The sequence below is a fragment of the Molossus molossus genome, unplaced genomic scaffold, assembly GCF_014108415.1.
Source record: "Molossus molossus isolate mMolMol1 unplaced genomic scaffold, mMolMol1.p scaffold_m16_p_20, whole genome shotgun sequence".
NCBI classification, from domain to species: domain Eukaryota; kingdom Metazoa; phylum Chordata; class Mammalia; order Chiroptera; family Molossidae; genus Molossus; species Molossus molossus.
Window position 1 is genome coordinate 12,167,079 of NW_023425356.1, and position 14,904 is coordinate 12,181,982.

The following is a 14,904-nucleotide window of genomic DNA, read 5'->3' on the forward strand; positions in this document are numbered from 1 at the left end:
AGGCCAGAATGAGCCTGGGTCCACTCCTCTCTCACCTGCCCCTCTCAGGAGAGCCCAGCATAAAGTCTGTTGCTTTTCAAGAAATATAAGGGCCATTTGAAGACTCTCAGACTGAGAAAAAGGACAGGAGGGCAGGAGAAGGGTCAACTGGTTGGTCTCTGTATTCAACCCTCTTCTATTCCCATCCAACTCCACTTTCCCCCCAAGGGTGGGCACCATCTCCCCTATATACCATGGCCCACCCCTGTTACCTACCTGAACTCCTCTCCTCCAGTCTAGCTTCCTATGCTCCAGCTGGCTGAGCCCTTGCTAGCTCTGCACACCAGCCCACTCCCACCTCAGGGTCTGTGCTGGCTGTTCCCTCAGTTTGGGATGTTCTTCACCAAGCATCTGACTAGACTGTTCCCTGCCTCCTTCAAGCTTTTGCTGAAATGTCATCTTTTTTTTTTCCTCCGGTACATGCCCCTAGCAGGAACTGAACCTGGGACTCTCTGGTCCACAGGCGATGCTCCAACCGCTGAACCAAACTGGCCAGGGCTGAAATGTCATCTTAATGAAGCCTACCAAATCACCCTAGTCACAACTCCCCCCCCCCCCTTATGGTTTTTTACATACTATGCTTTATTTATGATGTTTCCTGAGTAGTCTATCTTCTCCCAATAAACAATAAACTCCACGAGGGCAGAAATTGTTTCGTTTTGCTTTGTTCACTGATGTGTCCTTGGTGCTGAGTACAGTCTGGCACATGGTAGGGAATAAATAAATACTGTTGAATTAATTAATGCATTCCACCCTCTGACACAGAAAGTAAGGTAAAGGAATAAGAGATGAAGAGAAGGGATAAAGGTCCCTCTGAGCCCTTCTCCCCCATCTGTGCTTCTGGGATGTCTGCGGCCTCTCTGCAGCCAGCTGCGCCCTGTCCGCTCACACTCAGGCGTCTCTAACACCCCCAACAAAGAACTGACAGTGAGTTTGGGGTTGAGGGGGGCGTCGGCAATTTCCAGCGCGTTGTTTACACCAGGACTTTACAGTTTAGATAAATCAAGGGGAGAAGCACGAAAGACACCTGGGAATGAGGGGCTAGGCGAGAGAAACTGAGGCTGGAAAAGGGGTTGGGTCCAGATCCCAGACGACTTCCCAAAGTTGGAATACCCTGGGTTTTAAGAATTTTCACGTTTCAGTAAGGCTACTCTGCCCCCAGACGCTCTACCTGCCATGCTGGGAAGTGCGGGGCGGAGAGGGGGTGGGAGGGGAGGAAGGAGGGAGAGTGTGTGTGTGTGTGGGGGGGGGGGCGAGATGAGGGGAGTCACTTTCAGCAGTCAACACCTACCACCCCTTCCCGATTTACCACGCCCCCAGGCGGTGTGTGGGGTTGGGAGGAGGAGGGAGCAGTGAGCAGAAAGAAGGGTGGAAAGGCGAAGGAGAGAAATGGCTTGGGGGCTTCACTCTCTCGGCAGGACCCCCACCCCGGCCTCAGTTCGGGAAAGCCGCCCAGCTGTTTCTGATTCTTTCCTACTCTCAGCCCCGCCCGAGGGGGTGGGGGACCGAGGCACCAGGGAAGCCAGCGGAGACTAAGCTCTGCAGAGCCCGGGCGGTCAAGGGCAGGGAGTCCGCGTCCGGTCCGCAGGTGTGCCCTCTCCGGTTCGGCCATCGACTGCCGGTCCAGAGGCCGGAGGGAAACAGCAGGGCCAAGTCTAAACGTAGTTTGGAGGGGTGCGGTGGGCAGTGGGTCGGAGGAACCGGGGCAACGAGCCCTAGTGGAGAGAAGCCCCTACCTGAAGCCGGCTGCCCCACAGCGCCCCGTTGGCACCGCTGAAAGGGGAGTAAAGATTCTCCCGACCTTCCCGATTCTGCCCATTTCACAGAAGCGCAAGAACGGAGAGGACCTGAGGAAATGAGTGCGTCCTCTGTGCTCAGCTCCAGTGTCCCTGTAGGTTAGCGGACAGGAGAAAGTGTCTGCAGGCCCCTGCTCCGCGCTCCTGGCCGTCGCCCACATTAGTTGGGTGTTGCCGAATGAAGGGCGCTAGGACCCGGTGGCGCGGTGCCGGCAGGGACTGGGCGCTCGGGGCGCAGAGGGGCGCCGCAGCGCCCGTCGCGTCCCGCCGAAGCAGGTGGGGGCGCGGAGCGGTGCCTTGCCCCGGCGCCGAGGGGCGGAGGCGGCCGCCACACCTAGGGCGCAGAGGAGCGTCCGGGCTACGCAGGCGGAGCCGCCCTGAGAGCCGCGCGTGTCCCCAGCCTCGGCCCCGCCCCGCGCCGTCCAATGAGAGCCCGCGGCCGGAGGGGCTGTCCGCACACTCTACCCGCAGCCCCACTCCGCGCCGTCGACCCCGTGACACCGCATCCCGCGCCCCGGTAGCGCGCCCCAGCCCCCGAGTCCCACGCGCCGTCGTTGGCTTCCGGACACAGCTCGCTGCGCCCCTCTCCGGGACCCTGTGCCCGGCTCCAAGAGTCCAGGTGCCCCTAGGTCTTCAGCCGCCGGCGATCCTATGGCCCCCCAGGGGGGTGAGTAAGAGCAGCCTGAGCACCCTCAGCCATTCCGCGTCCACGCCCCTCCAGGCCGCGTGGCGGGAGTCTTTGGGGAGCTATGCTGAAGCCGGGTGGTGCGGAAGACGCTGCGCAGCTCCCCCCTCGGCGCACCCGCGCCCCTGTCCCCGCGTCCGCGCCCAGACTCGCGGTCCCCGACGGCTCTCCGGCTTCGGCCCGCCTAAGTCTTGCCTGCTTACTGCTGCTGCTGCTGCTGACGCTGCCGGCCCGGGTAGACACGTCCTGGTGGTGAGTGTGACTCCCCGGGTTGGGAGGGTGAGGCTCTGGGTCACAGAGGCCGGAGGCTCCGGAGGGAATACATTGCTCCCGACACCCGCAGCTCAGGGGACCAGGTTGTCACTTCGACGGAGTTAGGTTCCAGGCAGGACTGTCACTGAAGTTGCAGAGAGGAGGGAGTGGAGGTGGGGGAGATAGCGGAGCGCCGCGCCTTCTCCGTCTGATGAGGTGGGTGCTGGGTATTTGGAGCAAGGACGCCCGGTAGTCGAGGCTTTCCAGAACCCCATATGCTGTGCCCGTATTTCAGCCCAATCCTTTTGGGCAAAAGCTGCCTTCCAAGTTTCTCTCAGGGTGGATTCAAGAGAGCAATCGCCTATCTTGGGGCCTTTGGTGGCCGTCCAACAGGAATCACTAATCACCTAAGGTTGCCTCCCTGGGAGGTGGAGAAAGGGGCAGCAAGCAAGGGTGGAAGAGCTGCTCGCTAGTCGACCCCTCCGTAATGCAGTAAGGCTTTGGTGAGGCTGCAGCACGCAGCACAAGGTTTAGAAATGAAATCGTGGCACAAAACCACCCTGTTAACTCCCACAATTAAAATGAAACACTTGGGTTTGTATAATTTAGGCATTCGTCTTCAGCCTCTGTTTTAAGGATGTCACTTCGAACCTTGATATCTCCCTCTCGGCTTCTTTTTCTTCCCCAGATGTCCCTGTCTTCCCCCTCCGAGAACTAGGGGCTTCTGGCCCCAAAATATTGAGACCCTCTCCTCAGATTTCTTGCAGGCCTTAGATTCCAGACATTTCACAGGAGGGCAGATGAGCCAGAAGGCATTACAAACTGACTAAATGTTGTTTTCTGAATCCTCCTGCTCCCAGTCCCTGATATTCATCTTTTTCCTTTTGGGGGGCACGGCAGGGGGTAGAGTTGGACTGAGAAGAGACTAAGTCTTCTCATCATTCCTCTTCAACCCCCAATCAAAGTGGTCTCTTGGACTGGGCTATTGCCCCACTTTATCCATGCAGTGCCCCCTTCCGGTCTTCACTCTGCCCCCTCCCCTGACCCCACCGCCACCTCAAAGTGTGGTCTCTTCTCCCCTTGCACCCTGTGGCTTTTCTCCTCTGGGCTTGGAATCTTGGCTGGAAGGGTGAGGGGGCAGCTGGCTGAGGGGCCAGAAAGCTTGGGCGGCAGATTCCTATCATTTCAAGATGCATCTCTTGCCGCCCCCCCCCCCCCACCACCCCGTTTTCCTGTTTCAGAAAAATCTCTCTTTTGGATCTTTTATCTCTGCAGTGTTGGGGAAGGCAAGGAGGGGGGTTCTGGATGGGGAAGAAGGGAGGCCCATATCTTACATCTGGCTTGAAACATTCCTTTAGAAAGGGAAAGGGGAGAAGGGGGATGAGGAGAAAAGCCTTTCAAAGTTCAGTGTGAGCTCAAAGCCACTCTTTTTACCTTTAAGGGCTCAGTTTGGCTGCGGACATGCATCCTCAGTGGCCCTGTAGAGAAAGGATGAAGTGACCACTGCACATCTTTATCCATCCCAGATAGCAGTTTGCTTTTAGGGACTCTTGATTCCTTCCTTCCAGTTTGGGAGGCTGTCTTGGGGACCACATGGGGTTCAGGTGAGGAAGTGTTAGTCTGGTAGTTTCAGCATGTGGGAGGTGGTTCCAAAAGACCCAGCAGAATTTCGTCCTAGTCCCCATTTTTTCCCCATGGCTACTGCCTCCCTCTTTCCTTTCTCTCTCTACTATTCTCCCCCTAAGTGGTTCATATGAAAGATTTTGGGAAAAATTCCTGGGTGGGAGAGCTAGCTGGGGAGGCCTGCAGGTGAAGCAGAGGGATCCAGCAGTCCCTGTGAAACGGAGGGAGGCAGCAGCAGGGCCAGGCTGGGGAGTACAGAGTTTATCCCCATCTCCTTGCCTCACACCTATCACACTAGCTGCAGGCCCCAGATGCCTGCCTTCTGGGAAAAGTGGAAAGCTGCTTTCTAAAGGCCAATCAGGCCCCCAAGGGGATTCTCTCTTTCCCTTAGGAAAAAGACCCAGCAAGACTGATATTCTGCACAGCCCCTAGAGGAGATGCTGTTGACTCTGTGTGTCTGTTCCACTCTGGAGCAGGTCATCACTCTCACCACTGGACAGTCTGCTCTTCCTCGCAGCCCTTTCACTACTCTCCAACCACTCCTTCCCTCTCCTGGAGGAGGAAATGATGGTGGTCTCTTCATAATCTATAACAAATAGAACAAGAAATGGGGCTCCTGGCATGTGCTTCCCTGTTTCGTTTTGCATTCTGCAAGATTGGACCTAGGGAATCACAGAGCCCGGCATGTCATGGATTCACAAAGGGAGAGGAACAGAGTGCATCATAACATTAGCATTATTGTTACCGACAGTAGCTGCCACTGAATGAGCCCTTACTAAGCTCCAGACACTAGGGCTAAACACCTTATGAGCATTATCTTCTTCAATGCCACAAATAATCCAGTGTGGTAGGTACTGTTATTATCCCCACTTCACATATGAAGAAAGTGAGGGCTAGGAGGGGAGTGGCAAGAAACTCAAGTTCAAACAATTTTGAAGTCAGATCGGCCTACTCCTGGCTAAGCTTCTCTTGCCCTTGGAATGAAAGTGAGCTTGGACTTTGGAGTCAGATGTCCTTGGTTCACCTGGTTCTCCTCTGACTAGCTCTGATGGACAGAGCTGGGTATTATCACTTACTCTCCCTGAACCTCAGGCTCTTCACCTATAAAATGGAGATTCGTCTTTCTCAAAGGATTTTTGTGTAGAAAAATGTTTTATAAACTGTAGTACCATATAAATGATGTTGTATTAAAAGATTAAGGGAAGGTAATAGTTTTATCCATGTTCAAAGCCCTATACAGGCTGGACTAAACCATGTACACTAGGGACTACAAAAGAAAGGGGGGAAATAAAACGAGGCTCCCCAGTCTCACTAACAAGATACAAACATACAACATCTGCAAATAGGCTGGCAATGTCCACAAGCAGTAACGCTATAATTGAAATAAGGTTTATAAATGGTTTAGGGGGGAGAAAAGAGTTGGGGGTAAATCAGAGCAGTTAGGTTTTATTCAACAAATAGTTATTAAGCACCTACTATGTATCACACATTGGTCTAGGCACTGGGGATACTGAAGTAGACAAAACAGACAAAAATCCCTGCCTTCATGGAGCAGTGCACTCAGATCACCCAGGGATGTTGGTAAGGTGCAGATTGACTCAGGAGGCCTGCAATGGGGCCTGAGGCTCTGCACACTTCTAACAGATCCCCAGGTGTTGCAAATACTATTGTTCTGGGGACCACACTTTGAGTAGCTTTGGGCTAGGGTATAGAGTAGGATATGAGTTACTTTGTCAAAGCAAGGGATATGAATTGGCTAAAAGCAGGTGAAGAAAATGTACTGGGGCAGGAAGCTGGAAAGGAAGTAAAAACTTCTGGATTGGTAAACAAAGCTAGAGAGTCAAGGGTATCTCGCCACTACCAGCCCATTAGCTGGGGGATGCCTTAAACACCTTTGTGCTCTTCACAACTGAGCTGAGAGCCTGGCACATGGTAGGCATTTGGCAGATATGTGTTGAGTTGAGAAGGGGATGGGTTGGGGCTCAGGCTGTTTTATTGGAGGCCTCCACACCAACTGCAAAGGGCTGACCACTGGTCAGCAGGCAAGCACCCTGCTCTACAGAATCTTGAAGCAGCTACTTAGTGGGGTGAGGGCAGTAGCAGAAGAAACTTAATTATGTTCCCATATTAGATACTGAACAGATGTTCCCACGCTCAGTGAGGATGTAACAAGAAGGACCAAGTGGGCTGCAGCAGAATGGATTTAAGTCAGACCACAGGAAGGACTTTTTGCCAGAGTTTGGCCTGCCTCACTCCAGACTGTCTCATGAGGGCTGGATTACTGGTCTCCCATTCCCATCTAACCCCCCTCTTCCCAAACCCCAGTAAAAAAAAAAAAAAAAAACACACACACACACAAAAAAAACCAAAACACCCATTGCTTAAGGCAGTACTCAGGGCTGAACTGGGAAAGCAGAATGGTGGTGAGACAGGGACGAGCTCCAACTCCAACGGTCTTGAATCTCCAAACAAAGCACCGCAGCAGTGGGTGTAACTCGGGGCTGTGCGTCAGGCAGGCCCTTTCCGGCCTGGCCCAGCCCGGGGTGTTTATTTTGTTTGTTCCTGGAAGCTGTTGCCCTGATGGACAGTGCTGGGGACGCTGATTCCATGGGATTTCTCAGTGTTGGGTCAGCCCTCTCACCCCTCCCCCGGGACAGATGGGCCCCATCAGCCCTGCTGAGTTCCAGAAGAGGCACGCATCAGCCTTCCTTGTGTTTGTTTGAGTTGGTATCACCAGTGGTGATCCAGTCTGTGGGTGAGGGCCTGGTGTATGGATTGGGGGGGCGGGTATACAGAGCCCAGGGCAGCCTGGCTTTTCCCCTTTACCCATTGGCCACCCTCCCTTCTCCTTACTCACTTCTAGGCTCATTTTGGGGCCTTTCTCAAACCACAGGCTCATTCACAACCCAAACCAAAATAGTTTGCAGCAGCAACTGCCCTCCTTGGCTCTCATCTGCTCAGAAAAGGGGAGAGGTGTCCCTCGACGTGTTAGGACAGGAGAATGGAGAATTCCCAGCAAATCAAGAAAGGTGCAGGGTGTTGGAGAGATGGAAAGGGAGTGAGAAGTGGGAGAATGGGTCAGATCTCATTTGGTGGCCTTGTGGGGAGAAAAAGTGACGATACACTCCTGTCTTCTCTCTGAAATGGTCTTCCTGAGGCTGGTGGTGGAGTCCAGGGCTAAGAGTGTTTGAAGAGAAATCTGAGAATGACTCTACCAACCTACCTATCTTTTAGTAGCCCATACCAAATGATCTTCTTGTAATAGTTCATATTGGGCAAATTGAGGACTAGAATATGGCAAGTGTCCCCCTCTTGCTTTATCTTTGGCTTTTGGCTTCCCACAGCAACAGCCCTCTGCCCACACCCTGCCCGACAGACTGGGAAGGAGGATTTTGAAAGAATAAAGACTCATTAGTTACAAAAGGCCATGGCCTAGAATAAAGGTTATGGGGAGAAGAGCTGGGAGCGGGGTCTCTGCCAGACTTCAGCATTGGGAATGAGGGTTTTAGCTACGTGGGTCTGACTAGAGCTCTAAGCATTACTCAGAATTGCCCTCTATGTCTCTTCCCACTGGCCCCTGCCTGTCTCCATCCTTCTTCCCCCAAACCACATCTTCACGGACCAGCCATGCAGGACGTGCCTCTTACATGTGGGTGTAAGAGTGTTATCTCAGACTCTCGTTTTGTTAGTTTATTTTTCCATGAAGCTCTTAATGTTTATTTAATAAACAGGCAATGGGTTTATGTGACATGCCCACAGCTTTCTGTGTATGTCACACATGCCTGGCCTGCGTTCTGGGAGTGTGTGTCACTTGGCCTTTGGCTGAGGAACTGGCGATGCTGGGAGACCGCTCAATTACTCTCCTTGCAACTGCATAACTATTTCTCCAGAGCTTGTGGGGACCAGCTCTACCCATCAGCCTCAGGGAATGTAGGCTGGGAAGGGGAAGGCACCACTCCAAGCTCTGAATGCCAAATCTTTCCCTCCTTGACCCTCTCCTGCTGCTCTGACAGGCCATGTCCACCCTGCAGGTACATCGGGGCCCTGGGGGCCCGAGTGATCTGTGACAACATCCCTGGTCTGGTGAGCCGGCAGCGGCAGCTGTGCCAGCGTTACCCAGACATCATGCGCTCCGTGGGCGAGGGTGCCAGAGAATGGATCCGGGAGTGTCAGCACCAGTTCCGCCACCACCGCTGGAACTGCACCACCCTGGACCGGGACCACACGGTCTTTGGCCGAGTCATGCTCAGAAGTAGGGGCCTCTTCCACCCTACCCAGCTCCTCCTTCCCTTTCTGTGCTTGGGTTGGTGAGTGGGCAGGGTAGACGTGATCCCCTCTACTGCATACTTCTTCATAATCAAAGAAACGGTTGTGGGTAGAGTGCAGGATACATTGGGGAACAGACCCTCAGTACTTGAGATATGTAGCCAGGGGTCCCTCTAAGTCCTAGTGTTCTGGGATGATGGGACAAAGAAGCAGTGTTCCATATTTCTTCCTCCCCCACCCCGCAGCACTGTCAGGCTGAGGACTAGGTTCTTATCACCACAATCACTCCCCTCATTCCAATACTCCTGACACTACAGTAATGGAAGCAAGGGATAAACAGAAAGGTGATATGTAAATATTTGGAGAGTCAGCGGCTTGGCCCCAGCTCAGCAAAAAAGCTAAGTAGATCTACATAGTAAAACTAGGAGAAAGGGAATGAGATGGGAACTCAGAGGTGTCAGAGGGAGAAGAGTGATGATTCATCAATCCCAGAGAGCAAGGAGGAAAGGAAACGGGAAAGTAGCCCTTCCCTCCAGACAGACTGACCCCTGGGCCAGGGTCTCCTTTGTTGGGGAACTGTCCAGCAGAGTGGGCCTGAAAATGCATGGATTGTGGACTATGGCTGGCTTAGCTGAGCCAGGACTGGCATTCAGTGGGAGGCTATGATTCACCCTGAAACTTTTTCATGGATGGAACCAGGGAGTTTGGAAGGAAGCAAGAGAACAGGTCAGCCCAGGAGGTCAGACATACAAAGATGTGGATAGAGAATAGTGAGGGCTAGGGAAGGGGTAGATAGTCTGGAGAATGCTGTTGGAAGGGAAGGGCAATTCAGAGCAACTGGAATGAAGAGAGTGCAGGGTTGCTCCAGGAAAGAAAAAGAGGAGAAATTTCAGTCGTAGTTCTGTAGAAGGGGACAGGCACAGCCTCTTTCCTGAGACACACTTCTGCCTCTCTCCCTAGGCAGCCGGGAGGCAGCCTTTGTATATGCCATCTCATCAGCAGGGGTGGTCCACGCCATCACCCGTGCCTGTAGCCAGGGTGAACTGAGTGTGTGCAGCTGTGACCCCTATACCCGTGGCCGACACCATGACCAGCGTGGGGACTTTGACTGGGGAGGCTGCAGTGACAACATACACTATGGTGTTCGCTTTGCCAAGGCCTTTGTGGATGCCAAGGAGAAGAGGCTCAAGGATGCCCGGGCCCTCATGAACTTACATAACAACCGCTGCGGTCGCACGGTCAGTATTCATGTCTGTGCGTGTGCCTTCCTATTTTATGGGGCTGACCGTATGTGTGATCATGGACTAAACATGAAGGTGGCAGTGATGAAGGCTTCTGGATCACTTCCAGAAGACCCACACCCCTGGGACAGGAGCAGTAAATGCAAGGGAGGTTGGGAATGCCTAGGTTCAGCCAGGTGCATAGTTTTCACATAGGTGGAATGTAGAGAAAGAAGGGAAATAACTTTAAGAAGGAGAACACTGCCTCCATGAAGACTGAGGAGGATAAGAGCTCGTTCTAGTCAGCTCACTAGTATCTGAGCACCTCCTCTGTGCCTGGTCCCGTGCTGGAAGATGATGTCTACAGAAGTAGAAAGCATGGTACCCTGACTTCCATGATACACAATGTGCCAGCATACAGTAATCATGAACAGAATCCTGGGGCCCTAAAGTTCAAACGGTCTAGCCTGAAAAGGAGAGCACTGTTGGTTCAGGAAGGCTTCCTGGAAGAAGAGTTTCTTGAATTTGATCAGGAAGAAGGGGGGGGGGGCTGATGGGGGAAAGAACGACCAGCCAGGACCAGGTCCTGCAGACCTCAGAGCACTCATGTTTTTAGTCTAGGGAGATTAAGTGTTCTGACTGGCTGCCTTTCCTTCACCTGCCTCCCTCCCTCCCAGGCTGTGCGGCGGTTTCTGAAGCTAGAGTGTAAGTGCCATGGCGTGAGTGGCTCCTGTACTCTGCGCACCTGCTGGCGTGCACTCTCAGACTTCCGCCGCACAGGAGATTACCTGCGGCGGCGCTATGATGGGGCTGTGCAGGTGACGGCCACCCAGGATGGTGCCAACTTCACAGCAGCCCGCCAAGGCTATCGCCGTGCCACCCGGACTGACCTTGTCTACTTTGACAACTCCCCAGACTACTGTGTCTTGGACAAGGCTGCAGGTGAGCAAGGAAAGCAGGTGGGGAGTTCTTGGTGCCAGCACCCCTGGGTAGTCATGGTTTGTTCAGCCTCAGGAATTAGATTAGGGAGAGGGTGCTGTGGGAGGAGTCAGTGTCCTCCTGACATGAAAACTTTGCAATGAGATTAATGATTTATGCCTTGGTCTGCCAGGCTTGTGCTGCCCCAGCAGAGAGGAGAGGTCACTCAGCTCCTTCAGGCCTGAGGTCTGTATGATATGCTGACATGATGGGAACTACTCAGTGAATGTGAAATGAGTCTGTACCAAACAGGGTTCCACGGAAGCATAAGATGTAGCCCTAATTCTCCGGCTCTTTACAATCTAGCTAAGAAATGAGAGGTAACAGGTAGACAGGTACAACTGCAGAAGAGAAATGCCTGGAGAAGTCAGGAGAAGCTGATTTGAAAATGTGGGGAACTGCTGGAAGGTGATATGGTATTACCGCAAAAGAATGGAAGTTACCGTCTTGGCTCAGATTCTGGGTTCAGATAGGTTAACTAGGAACAGCAGGCAATGCAACAAAACTACTCTTCCCCTGGTGACCGTCATGGACACCTAGGCTCTTCCTGCAGACTCAGCAGTCAGACTTGGGTGAGGTGAGGTCAGAAACCTCAGCTGTCTTTGGTACTGTTTTTCACTGTTGTTCCTGGAGAGTCCAGTGGTTTGGAGCAAAACTGGGCTCCAAATAGACACAGGGTGGGGCCCCGTCCACATAACAGAAAGTAGTCTGTGTACTTTGAAGGATGCTAAGAAAAAAAAGTTGAGGGAGCCCATCTGATTCTCCTAGTGATTTCCTGCTACTAGGTATGTTTTCTTCCCCATGATATAACTGAGAGGACTACTTTCCAAATGCCTGGAAATCATTCCATAACATCTGAGGTGTAAGCCTGTGCTACCACACTTAAAATGCACCTTTGGGGAAGAATGTTTGGAATTAGGATGAGTCATATGTGTGGTGGTTTTTCTCAGAGGCATAAAATTAAGTCTCATAAAACCCAAAGTGGGGCCTGGAATTCAAAGGGTCCAAGTCATCCCAGAGAGATGGAATTCCCTCCAAAGCACTGATGCCCAGTTGAACTTCCTGTGATGACAGAGATGTTCTATGTCTGTGCTCTCTAATACAGTAGCCACTTAGTTGCATGTGATTACTGAGTGTTTGAAATACAGCTAGTGTGACTGAGGAACTAAGTTTTATTTATTTATTTATTCATTTTTTATCCTCACCCAAGGACCTTTTTCCATTTTTTGTTCAGCTAGAGTGGGAGGGCGAGAGAGAGAGAGAGAGAGAGAGAGACATCGATGTGAAAGGGGCACATCGAGTGGCTGCCACCCGCACTGCCCAAGCAGGGCCAGGGACAAACTGCAACAGAGTTACGTGCCCTTAGCGGGAACCTAATCCAGGTCTCTCTGGACCGCAGGCCGACGCTCTAACCGCTGAGCCAAACCGGCCAGGGCTGAGGAACTAAGTTTTAAAATGTATTTAATTTTAATTATTTCAAATCTAAATGACATTTGGCTGGTGGTTGCTACACTGGGTAACTCAGCTCTAGGGGGCAGAGGAGATTTCTGATGCACAGGAAGGGTTAGGACCCAGTCCTTGCAGTTAGAACATACAAAGAAGACTTAGTCAGCCCGCACCCTAGAGCAGTGGTCTCCTGACATTTTGGATTGTATATTCCAATCATATAAAAATTTTGAGCATGTACCTCTAATATATGTATATTTACTTAAAATTTTATCTACATCCCACTGTACTAATATGTACATTATAAAACATAATACAAATAGATATTTTAAATCGATGACGTAAAAAACAATAGAAGTTCTAGTATTTTCTTCCCAGTGGAATGTCAGACTGCTGCTATAGAAATCAGTTAATTGATTCCCCATCTTGAAGCCCCAAGCTAGTCAGTTTCCTATCTCTGAGAAAGGGTTGGAGTAGATATTGTCTAGGATCCATCCTATCCAAAATTTTGACTTTATGATCTGTTGGCAGGATCTCCTTTGCTAAAATCAGTGAGAATGAGGTCCTGAGCATTCTCTGTGCAGGAGAAAACATCATCCCTACCCTTCAAGAGTTCCCACTGTAAGGGGACTTTAGAAGTTCCTTAGGGTATGCCTCCAGCCAGCCATGCTAATCAGTTCATCCCTCAGTTGAACAGAGATCATGCATGTAACATAACAATCACTGAGTTAGATGCTATTATTATACTTATTTTCAAATGAGAAAATTAAAGCCTGGTGAGATTAACTAATTTGTAAATCACATAGCTAAAAACTGGCAGAATGGGATTTAAATCTAGACACTCTGACATCAGGCCCATGCTTTTAACACTATACTACTTCCCTGTATAAGTACAACTTGATAAAACATAAATTAAGGACCAAAATACTAACAAATGGTAGCTGGATCAGAGTTGTGGCAAGACTTCTTAGAAAAGATAAATTACAGGCTGTTATTTTTTAACTTCTTATGGAAAAAAATCAAACATAAAATAGTCTTCACCCGACTTTAACAATGACAAGCATTTTAAGGCTAGGTTTTGAAGGGGGTCTGGAGATGTGTATTGGCAGGGAGGGCTCTGCAAGTGAAGTCAGTGGTCTTTGGGTGGCCTTACTGGTGGGAGGGCCATGAGGAGATGATCGTTTTGGCATGGGTATATTTTCAGGAAGAGAGATTCTTTATGGTTTCCTCAGGAGGATGTGGGTAAGGGAACCCAGAGCAGCTGAAGTAAGTAAGAGGTAACTTGGTTCTCACTCTCTCTCTTCCCTGACCCAGGTTCCCTAGGCACTGCAGGCCGTGTCTGCAGCAAGACATCTAAAGGGACAGACGGCTGTGAAATCATGTGCTGTGGTCGAGGGTATGACACAACTCGAGTCACCCGTGTCACCCAGTGCGAGTGCAAATTCCACTGGTGCTGTGCTGTGCGGTGTAAGGAGTGCAGAAACACTGTGGATGTCCACACGTGCAAGGCCCCCAAGAAGGCAGAGTGGCTGGACCAGACCTGAGCATATAGATACCTCACTCGTCCCTCCACTTCAAACCTCCTGACTCAAAAGCACAAGATCTTTGCATGCACACCTTCCTCCACCCTCAACCCTGGGCTGCTACAGCTTCTATTTAAGGACGTGGAGAGTGATCCAGAGGGACTCTGGGTCCTGGCTGGTTCTTTAGCCCTGGGAAGGAGTTGACAGGGGATGTAAGAAACTGATTAGCTCCCTGACTCCCTGCTCTGGAGGTTGGAAGGGAGAGGGGAAGAAGTGGAGGGTCTCAGAGTGATATGGTTGCACTACAGCACGTGGTCGAGGCTCATGCTTCCTTTCCCTTGCACTGGCTTCCTGACACCTGTGTGTGCAAGCGGAAAGGTGCCTAGAGACAGCTTCCTTTCATTCCTACCTGGCTGAGGGTAGACAGGACAGAGATGAAACCACGTATCTCTTCCCTGGGTCAGTTTGAGCAGGCTGTCTAGTACCCCAAAAGAAACTCTTAGGTTACAACATTCTTTCATTGAGAGTTAGATGAGAGTTAGCCACAGTGGACAAGGTTCCATTCATATGCTCATATGTTTATAAACTGCTGTATTTTTAAGGGAAAAGATTATATAACTATACAAACATACATTCTCTTCCAGTCTCTCTCCTTCCAGCCTCTATCACTGGCACTGCCCCTTTTGCTCGCTTGCTGCCTGTTTTAAATAGAGTGGCACGCAATGGTACCCATGCCTAACAGGGCATCAGAATACCCCGAAACGTCCTGAGAAAGAGTAACTTAGGAAGCATTGAGATTTTATTTGTTTAAACTTTCCGTGCATTATTCTGATGGTCAGCCCGATTAAGGAAACACAGAAAAAGGAAAACAACTCCTGGGGGTGGGAGATGGTGTAGCAGTTCTGATCACAGGGCCCACATGAGGCATCGGTGTATAATAGGCAGGGAAAGATCTCTAGCTTTGGCAATTTTTAGGAGAGGATCCTAGCCTTTGAAGCTGGGAGTGGGATCCAGTGACTACAGAGAAGAGAGCTGAGGCTTGGGGCCAAAGTGGTAAACAACTTAGAAAGCAGCCT

At 51.2% G+C, this 14,904-nt stretch overlaps 2 protein-coding genes across 9 annotated transcripts in view; one reads left to right on the plus strand and one right to left on the minus strand.

Moving 5' to 3' along the window:
• Window positions 1–14,904, minus strand: part of ST7L (suppression of tumorigenicity 7 like) — a 147,031-nt gene that overhangs the window by 28,300 nt on the left and 103,827 nt on the right. The window lies entirely within an intron of this gene.
• Window positions 2,077–14,613, plus strand: WNT2B (Wnt family member 2B). The gene is made up of 5 exons (XM_036271859.1): window positions 2,077–2,772; window positions 8,427–8,647; window positions 9,622–9,899; window positions 10,559–10,823; window positions 13,620–14,613. The coding sequence occupies exons 1-5, from the start codon at window positions 2,585–2,587 to the stop codon at window positions 13,847–13,849; spliced, it is 1,182 nt and encodes a 393-aa protein (XP_036127752.1). The 5' UTR covers window positions 2,077–2,584; the 3' UTR covers window positions 13,850–14,613.

Excerpts from the sequence above, each read along its gene's own strand:
- WNT2B (XM_036271859.1), top strand. The coding sequence starts at position 2,585 with ATGCTGAAGCCGGGTGGTGCGGAAGACGCTGCGCAGCTCCCCCCTCGG. Across the intron at positions 2,773-8,426 it reads CGGGTAGACACGTCCTGGTG|GTACATCGGGGCCCTGGGGG; the intron begins GTGAGTGTGACT and ends TCCACCCTGCAG. Across the intron at positions 10,824-13,619 it reads TGTCTTGGACAAGGCTGCAG|GTTCCCTAGGCACTGCAGGC; the intron begins GTGAGCAAGGAA and ends TCCCTGACCCAG.